General features: G+C 30.8%; 1 protein-coding gene across 1 annotated transcript; it reads left to right on the top strand.

Moving 5' to 3' along the window:
- The first annotated feature begins 2,772 nt into the window (after positions 1-2,772).
- Positions 2,773-11,208, top strand: LOC128160391 (uncharacterized). Its single transcript, XM_052823704.1, has 9 exons — positions 2,773-4,069; positions 4,659-4,744; positions 5,011-5,238; positions 5,725-5,815; positions 6,098-6,165; positions 6,471-6,704; positions 7,051-7,135; positions 9,295-9,397; positions 10,855-11,208. The coding sequence occupies exons 1-9, from the start codon at positions 4,053-4,055 to the stop codon at positions 11,146-11,148; spliced, it is 1,206 nt and encodes a 401-aa protein (XP_052679664.1). The 5' UTR covers positions 2,773-4,052; the 3' UTR covers positions 11,149-11,208.
- Positions 11,209-13,234: the final 2,026 nt, after the last annotated feature.

The following is a 13,234-nucleotide window of genomic DNA, read 5'->3' as shown; positions in this document are numbered from 1 at the left end:
TCTATTTATTAGTTTTTTCACTTGGTCAATATTTTGATGTCGGCAACTTTTTAATGGAATTTTAAAAACTGACACAAAATAGTGTTTTAACTGTTTATTAATAGATCAAGGGGAAATGCAACCTCCCTAATTGCAAGAATATATCGATAAATGCTTAGACAGCATTCGAATTGAAACTTGTTTATATATGAAGTATTTTAGATTTTATGTTGGACAAAGTCAGATCGCAAATAATATGCAAGATATGTTTTTATCATCCTCTGAATTTATAACGAATGACAAATGGAGAATGAAACAACGACTTAAGATTTATTTAATCTAAATATACACTTAACGTTTATCAATACCCAAAGGACGTTGAAACTTTTTTCCTTATCCTATTATTCTCAATTTCTACTGGTAGATCTACTTATTTTATCATGTTTCACAAAGAAAATAAGATTTAGGCCAAACATGGTTTTTAATATTTTTAAATGAGAGTAAATAAAACTTACTCAGCAGTGAAACAGTATATTTTATTCAGGTTTGTTATCTTGTCCTCTATATGAATTTAATACGTACAGAATGGTTGGACTCTAGATCTAGTACACAAAGAATATGTTTGATATGAAAAAAGTAAGACTTTTCTACATATAACATGACATTGTTTATTGCTAATTACTTTCAAAAAGAGAAACCCAGCAATCAGTAATTATAGCCGTTGAAAATACAACTGACATGTACAATTAATATATTCTCATAAATTAAGGATAATTGCAACTATATAGTCATGTCGACCACAATTACTAATATGTATGCCACGGGACACGCTTTGTACAGACGAAAAACATAATAATTTGTTATGCGAGTTCACACTATGTTAACATCACCAGTTTATTACCTCCACATTCATAATATAAGTGTCGTATTCCGCATCATCCTTAAAATAGTATAACAAATTAAAAATCCAATTGCACTTCAACTTTACGTTTAGTTTGAGGCCAGGTCGTTCTAGTCCGTGGCTTATAATTACCTCATTACTGGTAATCTTGGTCGGGTCTCAGCAAGTATTCAATGTTGTATTTTATTTAAGTATTCTACAAGAGGAAAACAAGTCATAATTTTGTGTAAAGAATAAATGTTTAGCTATAGAAGCGAATCCCGACGTATTTGATCAATGTACGTGTTCTTATTACTTAACCAAATTTCTAATGTTCACCCATTTTAATGTATGGATTGTGTGAAATAAACACATTCCTTTGTCTAATTTCCACCTTACTCTAGATTGGTTAAGAACAATGTAGAAATTCTGACTACTTGATGGGATCTGAGACATAAGCATTTGCTGGATATCACAAGCATTTCTGATTTGGTAAAGTTTTCCCCAGAGCTTTAGGATTGTTGTTAGTTGCGATGAAAATGATGATACACTTGATCATTGATCATTGAAAAAAAATGTAAGATAAATTTTATACATATTGCCCAATTTTTAAACCAAATTCAAGGACGAAATGGTCAATAGATAATAAGTGAGTACCACATGTCGTTCAATTATTCAGATACCATCATTTCATCGTTTCCGGTGCTTTTCCTCAATGATTATTAAGTGTTTTTATTTGAAAGTATAACTTGAGGATTATATCAATCCCAGAAAGTTCTTATTAAACGCGAAGCACGTGCTGCAAATATTTGTTCCGAAGTTTATCACGGATAATTGCTTCCATTGTATTTTTTTTTATTTGTGCTGTTGTTTGGAAGACATATCGTTACGAAATCTTAAAATGTTCACATCACCTTATTTTATGTTTTTTGTTTTTGCCTTTTGGTCAGGTTGAACACTGAGATTTTGTTAAGCGTATAACAGATTACAGTTAGGCATGTCAACAAATTGTGTGGAGACATGTTGACATTATATTTTCATTAAAAAAATAAATGTCAATTCAAAACAATCCGTGTTAAATTTTATATACTTCTCTATATCTGTCCTATGTTTGTTTTTTATGGATTTTTTTAGTTCTATAAAAAATAAATCAGAGTCAATTCTTTTTAGAAGGTAGGGGTCCCAAAAAGTTATTGTCCTAATTTTTTTTTTTAAAGTAAACATTATATTTAAATGACAATATATATATTTGTTATATTCAGTAGTATATTCTCACATATAACTTTAAAAAGACGAATAGTCAATAATTGTAATATTAGCTCGTCCAAAATATATTGACCAGTCAATATTTTTTTTATATTGACAGGCTAGGAATACAATCTGGATAATATTACCTCTATTTTAATTAATTGCCTCTGATTTGTTGATTCGTAAATGGTGACGTAAATGACTCTTTGCGACTCCAAAACAAGGTGACGTCATAGAAGGAAATCAGTTATGAGAAGTAAACAACGGACGCACAATGCGACGGTTTGCTATCATAACGGATATAAGGATTTGTGAGTTACTTTGAAGTAAAATCAAGTTGAACATCTGTAACTTAATTATTCCGGGTGGCGGAATATCACCACTGACTGTTTGATGCCGAGGATATTTTGAAAATGAACTTTACATATTAAATTCGTGAATTCTATTTTGAGCTGAAAAAATTACGGCGATCTGTTTTCAATTACTTTCTTAAATTTTAGTTTGTTTCTTTATATAACAACATAAATTTTGACTGTGTATTCGGGCAACATTGATTATATTAGCCCCCTTAAGACGAACATATTGTCCTCCGCTTCGCGACGGGCAATATTTCGTCCCGCGGGGGCTAATATCATCAATGTTGCCCGAAAACACAGTCAAAATTTGTATAATAAATATCCTCAATGAACCTCCATAGATGCAGACAAATATATCTTGTGGGTTTTGAGGCCCATTATAAGAATTGGGTATCCTCCCGTTGAGACAAAGTTACAACTTAAATAAGCAAGCTTCAGCTTGGACCCTTTTTTCAACAAATGGTTATAATTAGGACACCAATGAACCCCCTTCATATTTTTTCTGATTTTTATTTCTGTAAAATAAGTCTGTAGTAGCGCAGTTCAACAGCTGTTTAAAGGGATTAAAAAACAATTTCTTGTTCATGTATGCATAATTTGCAAACAAAACAACATGTAGAATCTCATATTTAAAGCTTTTAAATCTCTTGACAACAGTTGTGGTCGGTTTCGGGCAGAAAAAAGCCAATTCAGGAAATGTTTACATTTTTATCCTTAAATGTACAAGTTCACGCGTGTTAGTGCATTGTTAAAACATTGTCATAAAACAAATTCCATGTAAATACTCCGGAATACACGATTACATTATTATCTGTACGCAACTCTGTATCTCGTTATGCAATCCGTTTGCAATGAATTGCATTAAATTCTATGGCTAAATTTTATCCGGAACACACTTTTTTTTTTATTAATTTCCTTCCTTGTTATAATTGATGCATTTGTTAAGTTGTTTATATTCACAAGCAAGTCCACAAGAAGACAGTAAGTTTATATTTTTATCTTATTTATTGTTTGTATAAAATCCAACTATTTAGATTTCAAGATGTAATCAACTTATTTACTGTAGATTCCTTATTTTACGCGACTACTTATTTCTGCGATTCAGTCGTTTTCCATCAAATCGCAAGAACATAAAATTGCGCACGCCAAAGTTTCATCATAATTTAATGTAGTTTACGTATGTTAGAAAAATAAAAGCGAGATTTTAAAATTCGTGAAAAATGCTTCTCGCGATTATACGCGAATAATAATTCCTTGGGTTTAATGAGGAATCTATAGTATTACAGTGGATCTACATTGTTCTGTCAGTCTCGTTTGGTTTATTTTATATGGTACCCCAAGAAGTACATGTATACTTAATATCTGAATCTCAACCGGTACACACTTATTTTGAAATTACATTCCTTGTTATAATAAATAATGTATTTGTTTCATTGCTTGATTTTAAAAAACATATCCGCATGCGTCAAGACAGAAAGTTTTAAATCCATCCGTTCAGTTTTCAAGATTTAATCTTTTATTTTACAGTGCATCTTCATTGTTATGTCAGTCTCGTTTTGTTTTTCAATTTGTACCCCGAGATTTGTTATATGTGTTGCGATGGAAGGTATGTCTTTTTTCATTCTTTCATTCTTATATATAAGTATTTTATGACTGTTTTGTAAAAGTTCAAATTCTACAATATATGACTTACAATTATGACGCCATTATTAAACTTTCATTTTTAAACATTTTCTGAATAGAATCATGTGTATTGTTTTATTCAAGTCAATGTGGGTAACATCGACGTTTAAAAATAAAAGACTAATCTTAAGTCATGTATTTTTTATAGTAGTTTGTTTTTTAATCATTTTGTTTTGTTCTGGGGATTTTTTTTTTGGGGGGGGGGGGTAAAAAAGGAGTTGTTTTGTGTTTTAGTTTAAGGTGTAATTTATTGTGTTAGTATACATAATTTAAGTTTTATACATGAAACTAAGTATACTTCTGTAAATACCTTTATGCGAATAATTTTTTTTTACAATTTTTGATAAAGCATTTTTGATTTATGAAGTGTAAAAAACTTATTTTACGCGACAACTACTAAAAATTAAACCGTTATTAAATAAAGACACGTTTTATAGGGTTACTGATTTTAATTACAGGAACGCAAAAACAAATTCCTACATTTCTTCTCTTGTTTTTTTAATTTTCAATAGACATAAAAATAAAATAAGTAATAAGAACACATTCTCAGATGACTGCAGAGTGTCAATTCAAACAACGTGGACCAATGAAAAAGAAAGTAAGTTACGACAAAACAGCTATGCAGGAATTCTTATTTTAAGAGGGCTTAATGATAAATTTTAACAAATAGACTAAAATTAAATTAGTACATTTATATATGTTACAAATAAAAAAGAAATTGCTCCATTATAATCAACAGTTTCATTTTAATTACTCGACAAGATGAAGAAAAGTTTTATTCAACTGACGATACATCTTTATAATATATTTCTATTATTACTTAGATTTGGGTTAAAGCCTTGTCTGAAATATGTATTATTTCAGGAAAAAATTCAGCAGACTTGTGGGATTGCCTACAAATGGAAACCTGTTCAGTGAACGTCACTAAAAGTAAAACCAATACATGTCTGTGTACAACAAAGCTCTGCGCAAAAATTAAATGCGATGTGCTTCAGAAGGATTGCAATCAGTTGACAGTCTCTTGCAAGATGACGACAATCCCCGCAAATCATCATGTTTGTTTAAATTATTCTTTGATTAACGATCTAAGAGGTGAGAGAACCCCAAGAACGAAGTGTACATTCATGAATCATTTCATGACTTTAAGGAACCAAACAAAAAATGAAAATATATTTTTAATAATGAATTAAAACGCTTTAGTTTTAATTTGAGCTGATTTTTCAAGGATTCCATTGATAGTATAAAATTATGTAAACTTATGCTAGCTAGAAAACATAATTCGGGAAAATACTTGACGCATTCATCAAAAAGAAATGTTTGTACTTGAAACACCTTTAAAATATGAAGTGTATCCTCCATTCTAAAGGAAGAGAAAATATTTTTTTCTTCAAAATGTACGGCATTTTAATTGGTATGTTTATATACTGCTCTCAGTATTGCATTGTGAAAGTTCACGCTAAAATATGAATTTTAAGAGCTGATGCAAAAAATCAATACGATCGAAATGCAAAAAGCTCTGTGTTTTTAGAGAAAAAAAAATTGATAATAATTTGAATTACTTTTTGGATATATTTATAGATCAAAACATACATATCATGGAGAATGGCACCTGTATAAAGCATGGAGAAAGGGAATATGAAGTCAAAGAGACTCAACTGAGAATCAAAGAGTAAGGTTCCTTATCTTGTACCAGCTGGAGATATCATAACAATGCATTTATCGTTTATGACCTTTCATAATTGCCCCTGTAAAACAGCTGTAAAAATTCTAAAATGTTCGTAAACAATATTGTATAAACAACCAATAAATAGACATTTTTAAAAGTTACTTTAAACAATAAAAGGCCTTTGATTTGTGTATGATATGATATAATATGATTTCATATGATATCATATGTTATGATGTGATATATTATATTCATTCTTCACTTATGATGTGTTTTTCTTAACAGTGTGTCAAATATTCAAACAGATGCTATTTTAAATTTCAAAGAACAAAGGAACTCAATGATTCTCCATGGTACGCAGCAATATTTTGTATTAGTTCGTGTGCACACAGCCATCGAAATCAAAAGTGGTTAAGAGGCTGGATGGTCAACAAATTAACCATCAGATCTACCGTAAACTTTGGCATTTGGTATTTTTGGCCAGAAAGTAATATTCAGTAGAAAAAGAATTCCAATATCATAGCTTTAAAATTTGATCATTTTACTATATCTTTATACAGAGCTCTTCTATCAAGGAGGTACAAATAGTCTTAAAATAGCCACGACCATCCAGCTCTCTTAATATTTAAAACATCACAAAATATTTTCTTTATTTTAGAATTAAAAGATGCAGTGAGTGATCTGCTAATTTCCACTAAACGCCATCAATCTGTCATTGTAATAAGTGAAAAAGCATCGGTGTATCTTTGTGTTACTGGGATTAACAAGAATCTATGTATCATCATAAAATGTAGAGAAGATGAACATTTTTTCAAAGATAATGAAAAAAATGGCACGTCAAGTACAAAAGACATGCAGTATTCGTTATCAAACTTTTGGAAGCACTGGAAAGGTAAAGTACAAGCCTTCATTAATTTATAAAAATATGTACATATATGTATATTTTTGTCGTTTTACATTGGGTTGTTTTCAAAAACGTTCAAATACTTCTGGCACTATACATGAAATTTGTAAGAAAGAATTCTGTATATTTCACATTGTCTTAGAATAATTTGTTTGAAAAACTAGATTGATACATTGAGAGAAATGAAGTCTTTGATTTGCCTGATTAGTCCGTAAAGTATTTTGCAAATGCTTATTTAACAAACATTTTATTGGGAAAGATACTGTTTGATATTTTACATGTTTTTCTTTATTCTTAGAAAAATACATATTTGATTTTTATAATCAACTTTTAGATAAAATCCTGCTCGTTATCTTAGGAGTGTTTATTTTTGGTGGAATCTTAGGGTTCTTGTTTGGAATTACACTAACAAGAAAGAGGTTTGTGCTTTTAGTACTTCTATTAGATAGATTATTTATAAAAAGTGAATTGATTTTGTCCTTTCTCCCTAGCAACATGTCCCAGTTTCTACACCCTTACATTTATAATTCTTCTCTAATCATCCCAAACGTTTTTCTAAATTGAAACTCGATTTTTCACTTACGTATACTTTTAGCTTGTGTGTCATGTAAGAGTAAATCTCTTTAGATATTGAAGTACTGGTTTGATATGATTTAAATATGATAACGTCGCAATTGTCGACAACAAAGGACCCGAAAGACAATTTTTATTAATGTCTAGTTTAATATTGTAAAGTGGATGAGCAAGGTGTTCTCCAAATAAAAATTAAAACAGCTTCAGTTTTATAAATTTATTTACAAAAGAACAAATGAAATATAATTACAATATCACGTTCACACCTACACTCGCCCATACCACATACTCATTCAATTAGCTGTAATTGATAACCATACTTTTTATACACAAAATTATGAACAAATTATATATTTGTGTATAAAAATACTTTTGACAGAAAAACGTTATACCGATAAATAAATAGTTTGTGTAAATCTAAAATATGGTTGTCACACCTTGAATGATTACTTATTCTTAACTAAAATTGATTAACACATCTCAATCATTGTTTCGATCACTTATCTCAACTTGAGGGACGACCACTGATTATCTGTAAATATCTGAATTACTCGCTGATGTGATGAGATAGACTTTATTGTCTCCCTTCAATCCCTCTTCTAGGTTGCAGAAAAATGATTCCGTAGAATATTGACTAAATTTTATAACATATTCTGTGTTTACTTGTTTAAGGTCAATTAATATTCTTTTTCCTTAGAGTGGACACAGGGGCGGTGGTGATGGGGGGACTACATTGCCTATTTGATACTTAGATTTTTTTTATATCACGGTGACCTTGTTTGAATAACCAGCTTCAGTTCGCTTTTCTGATCACCTATCATTGTCTCTTATCATTATTTCAGTCTGTCTATTATATTAATTTTCAAATAAAAAAAAAAAAATAAATAAAAAAAAAAAAAATATATATATATATATATATATATATATATATATATATATATATATATATATATATATATATATATATATATATATTCAAAATTCAATATATATAATTCAAAAAGAGTGAAAGGTGATATCACACAGTATAAATAATCAAAAAAGAAAACAGAAAATGAACAGTTCCAAAGTCTCTATTCACTAGCGCTTTCTGGATATACATCCTTCTTCAGGTGAACGTACATAAGTTGAACTTATGTACGTTCACCTGAAGAAGGATGAATGCCGGCTACACGTGTCGACTCTAATTTCTTGAATATCTATGTAGTTTATTAGCGATGCCAAACTTCTATGGGGGTTACTCTTCAACGTGTGGGGGGGGGGGGGGTCGAAGATCTACAGGTCTGGAATGGTATTCTACTGTAGAAAAAGGACCCTACTTGTCATAGAATACTGACCCTTTGTCAGTTTTCTCCGTAGAAATTAGACCCCCGGGTCAATATTCTACAGGGGTCATGTTTCATCGTTACACCGGATGTAGTCCTGGACCTAGGTGCCGTGGTGGTGTTCAACATCAGAGTTGTTCTTCCCATTTGGAACTTCAACGTTGTATAACCAAGTCAAAATGCTACAAAATATTTCTTAAAAAAGTACATGCAGGCATTCTGAGTATGGCAACATTTGATGATACCTTTCTAAAATTATCATCTTATAAGTGTCTGTCTATCATTTGTAAACAAAGTTATGTTTCATAGCAATTTGTTAACTATAACAAAATAAATATGACGCACACTTCCGGTCAATCAGTTCCAATAAATCACTTTCGTCCAAGTCATTTAAATATATCAGCACTTTTAATCGAATAAAAAAAGTAAGTTTAACAGGTTACCTCTGGCCAAGGTTACTTGACGCTCTGTAGAGCAAATATGAACTGTCGTCAAAGTCTTGTCTTGTCACACGGCAGCCAACCCAGGAACGACCAGGTGTCAGCGGTCCTACTTGAATGCGCATTTGCAAAGAATTATGGCTAACCGCATTATAGAATTAAAAAGCCACGAAGCTAGCCTGGTGCTATCATACAAGTGGTTGTTACAAATTCATGAATGACTCTTTTCTTCATTTTAAGAAAAATAAACCTGCAGACTGAATATAAGAGACGACATCCACGCCACGCTTGTAACTCAGAACTTTATGCAGAAATCAGTGAATCTTCTAACATTAAAGAGAAGGTAATAGAAATATCAAAACTACTTTTCAATTGCTTTAATCTTTTATTTTATATCATTCTGATACGAGGTATTTCACAAAAAAGAAATTACGAACATATTTACTTTAAAGCTTGACATAATAGTTCAATTTTATCCAATATTACGAAATACCATTGATAACATTACATGTAAATATGTCTCCCTAAAAGTGTCTTATTCAATAAATCCTTGTCATCTCAGAATCATTTGGTTTATATCCATTTACAATGAAATTTGGCTTAGAGAAAGGCGAGGGAAATATTTCAGGACAAATTTTTGGTTTTAGTTCGTACACGATACACCAAATGTTTTCAAAATACAAATGTATTATATGGTACAACATATGCTCCTCTTATACCATTAACCTCGCTAATTATGATTTAAGAAGCCTATATAAAAATAGCCGAGCGAACGTACTTTGTTAAAGTCTATAACACCAGGTTTTCATGCGTCTAAAAAACTGAATGTTATTCCTGTTTCTATTTATACCGTTTATGTAAGCAATTCATCTCTTACTTACCTTTATACTACAATATTAAAATCATAGACTCGATTTTTGGGCTTTAATACCGAGAAATCGGTAGAGTACTCTCTTTTTTTTTAATATATATTTTAAACATTATTGGTACTTGAAGATTACCAATTTGTTTTTATTTTTTCTCAATCAAGCTTCGCTAATTAATAATCAACGAATATTCCTTTTAAAAAATTTGGAAATCATCTGGCTTCTTTGGATTTTATAATTTTGCGCATGCACATTACCTTCACGCTAAATCAAGCGAGGCTCTTTTGTCTATGATACCCAAATATCACATTTGCATGGATAAACTCAGAAACGATATAACCAATCCATGAACGTGTAAATTTTCATTGACAATTTGTCATTTATTCTTTTCATAAAAGAAAATACGGGAGATAACTCTATCTCAGTGCATTTTTAAATATGAAAAATCCCGAGAGGTCCGAATGTCCATATGATGTGTAAATTCGAAGCGATTAAAAATCGTTGGTGAAAATAGGGTCGGGTGAAAAAAAACTACAGCCCTAAAATGGTTTGTTACAAATAATTTGCCTGTTATTTTCAATGCAACTTCATTAATTTTCTCAAAAATCGGGGTTTTTTTGCTTCATTACGGGTATATGGGAGGCATTTTACCTGTGGTGAAGGCATGTCCCGAGACACAGTTAGGTGATTCTAACTAAGGAGAGTTAAATGAAATTAATAGCATTATAATTAAAGGCTTAAAGCTTGGTTATGTAAATGTCAACATGGTGTGTCGATGTATATATTTCGTAAGTGTCCAATATCATATGCAATGTCACCCCGTGCTCCTACGGGTCAAAGTCTAGTAAAACATAAAAATTGTGATAAATTTGTTTTATGCCACAATAAAAAAAAAAATTTACTAAATGTGTAAAATGTTTGTAAAATGTTGTAGGGCCGAAATCAAAACTCTTCTGAGGAGGTAGAGCTTGAAAAGGAAAGTAAAAGGAGTGCAAGTGATGGTTTGGTTTCTAGTAGCAGTAGTATGGACGGTGCTTACAGTAATATCTACAATGTTTTACAGCAAAACTACGGACAAAGAAGAAATTCCTATCCTTTTGATGACATGGACTCAAAAAAGGTGTGCAATAAATATTACAGTCTAGAGAAATTGAATGTTTCTATGGAGTTCGAAGGACAGTTACATATACGGGACAAAACCCCGATATCCGTTGTTTTGTCAAAATGAAAATCATTGAATTTTTAAAATATGTATTTCTAAAGAGGGATGGACTATCATGTCCATTTTATGAGAGTTACTTGTATAATGTTATGAGAAAAAAAATATAAAAGTTTAAAACAAAGATATTGGCATTTCTCTTTATTTATTTGGATTATCAGATGTGGAGACTAAAGAATTCCAACGAACGTTAAGATAAATTTATTTAGTTTTGGAAATCAGGTCTTCCCACAATCTGTTGAAATTTTCAGGGGTACCAATTACGCCCCATTGTTAACAGACCCATTTTTATAAACATATGCAGCAGAATTTATTCAAATGCTTGTACGTGAAAAAAAAAACATTCGCTGTGGCTTTCATCTCGCTGTGGCCTTCAACTCAACATTCATGGTAAATCAACGACGTTTTTTTCAATTATTAAACTATAATTTCCATACTTACGTCGACTCGATATATTCCAGTAAAATAAAAGATACCACAAAGTCTGCTTCATCTGGTTCATATTTGGATGTTTTATTTGAAAGGGACATTGATGGTAACCAAACAACAAACCTTGTAATAAAAGTGATAACATCATTTTTTTTAAGTCAACTTTCTTTCCTTAAGTAGTAATAAACTTTCTTCACCTGCATAAGGTATTTTTGTCTCTCAGTGAATTCAAAACGCAATTGCATGCTCTACGTATATACAGTTTCTAAGGCGAGGCAAGTTACTAACCAACAAGTTGATGAATCAGGACTATCAACAGTATCGATTGAAGTCATATTTTCGTACGTTCTATGGTCAATACAACAATCTTGTCAGCAAATACAATATTCCACTGGGTTGCATGCTGGCTGACGTTTTTATACTTATTGTTAAATCATAATTTATCACCTAATTGTCTACAGATTTTTTTTGTTTTCTCGATTACGACAAAGAACACACCGCGGATGTGACCGCTCATCAGAGGATGCTCCTCTATGACACCTGTTCCTACCTTTAATTTTTTAGTGGCCCGTGTTTGCCTAGCTCCTGTTTTGTATTTTTCCTTTCAATTATCGATTTTGAACACAGATAGTTATCACCACGTCATTTATTAATAGTTATAAGCTTAAGAAATGCTTTTAAAAAATGAAATTAGATCTGATGGGTTGAAGAACATCAAAATTTTTCATTGAATGAAACCATAAAATGGAAAGTACATCATTTTATTTAAATTTTATTTTAATGTAATTTCTTATTTTGTACAATGTTTTATTGTTTTTTAATCCCTGTGCAAACCGGAAAGCGATTTAATACCAGTTACTTTTTGACCAAGTTTAATCAACTATCAATTTCTAAAAATCAAAGTTATAAAGTACAATTGCCTTTTGTTAAGAGAAATAAGAAAGCAGTGGATATTATGAATACTGTTCATTTCAAAAAGTTCAAAATAGTGCCTAAAATGAGTTAAAAAAATTGTTAAAATCATACTGAAAATAGGTATGCATAAGGTTTTTAAGCCCAATCACTTCCAAATCTACAAAAAATCTATTTACTTGTTTTTTCCATTTGAAGCAGAAGTAAGGCTGTTTAGATTTTTTAACTTTGAATCATCAAGCGCTATCTTGCCAAAGTACCATTGTGTACTATGCTTTTTATAATTTTTATGATAAAAAAGTTGTGAAAAAAGTACTTGAGCAAATCTGCGCTATACGCTTTCGGGAAAATATTTATTAATTATAAGACATTTTTTTATCTGTCTGCAAAATTGAGGGAACGAGCTTATCATAGATGAAAAGTGTTGGTATAGAATAAGGGGGGTACCATTTTTTATGTTCAAGCAAAGAGAGGTAACTCCAATATATGTTTACGCTTTGACTGGTCCTCTGTTATTGGAACTCTTTTACATAAGAAGTCAGTATCTGGTACCCAATTGAATAAACGCATGTTTTTCTATCTTCACTCTCTTCTTTCCAGGTAATTATTACATATTTTGAGACTTGTAATGTATTTGTAATGTTGGAGAATTATATCTAAGATCCAGCGGATAATGTTTAGATTCACATGTTTTAGTGTCGCGCAATAATATTATTTAATTGGGATGTTACTGGCTTTGGCCAAACACTTGTGC

This window comes from Crassostrea angulata, chromosome 8 (assembly GCF_025612915.1).
Source record: "Crassostrea angulata isolate pt1a10 chromosome 8, ASM2561291v2, whole genome shotgun sequence".
Classification (NCBI taxonomy): Eukaryota; Metazoa; Mollusca; class Bivalvia; order Ostreida; family Ostreidae; genus Magallana; species Magallana angulata.
The sequence above is the reverse complement of the archived record's forward strand: the minus strand, read 5'-3'. Positions and strand labels throughout refer to the sequence as shown.

Coding starts and splice junctions, on each gene's coding strand:
- LOC128160391 (XM_052823704.1), top strand. Junction 5,239..5,724: donor TTTGATTAACGATCTAAGAG/GTGAGAGAACCC, acceptor ATATATTTATAG/ATCAAAACATACATATCATG. Junction 9,398..10,854: donor CTTCTAACATTAAAGAGAAG/GTAATAGAAATA, acceptor AAAATGTTGTAG/GGCCGAAATCAAAACTCTTC.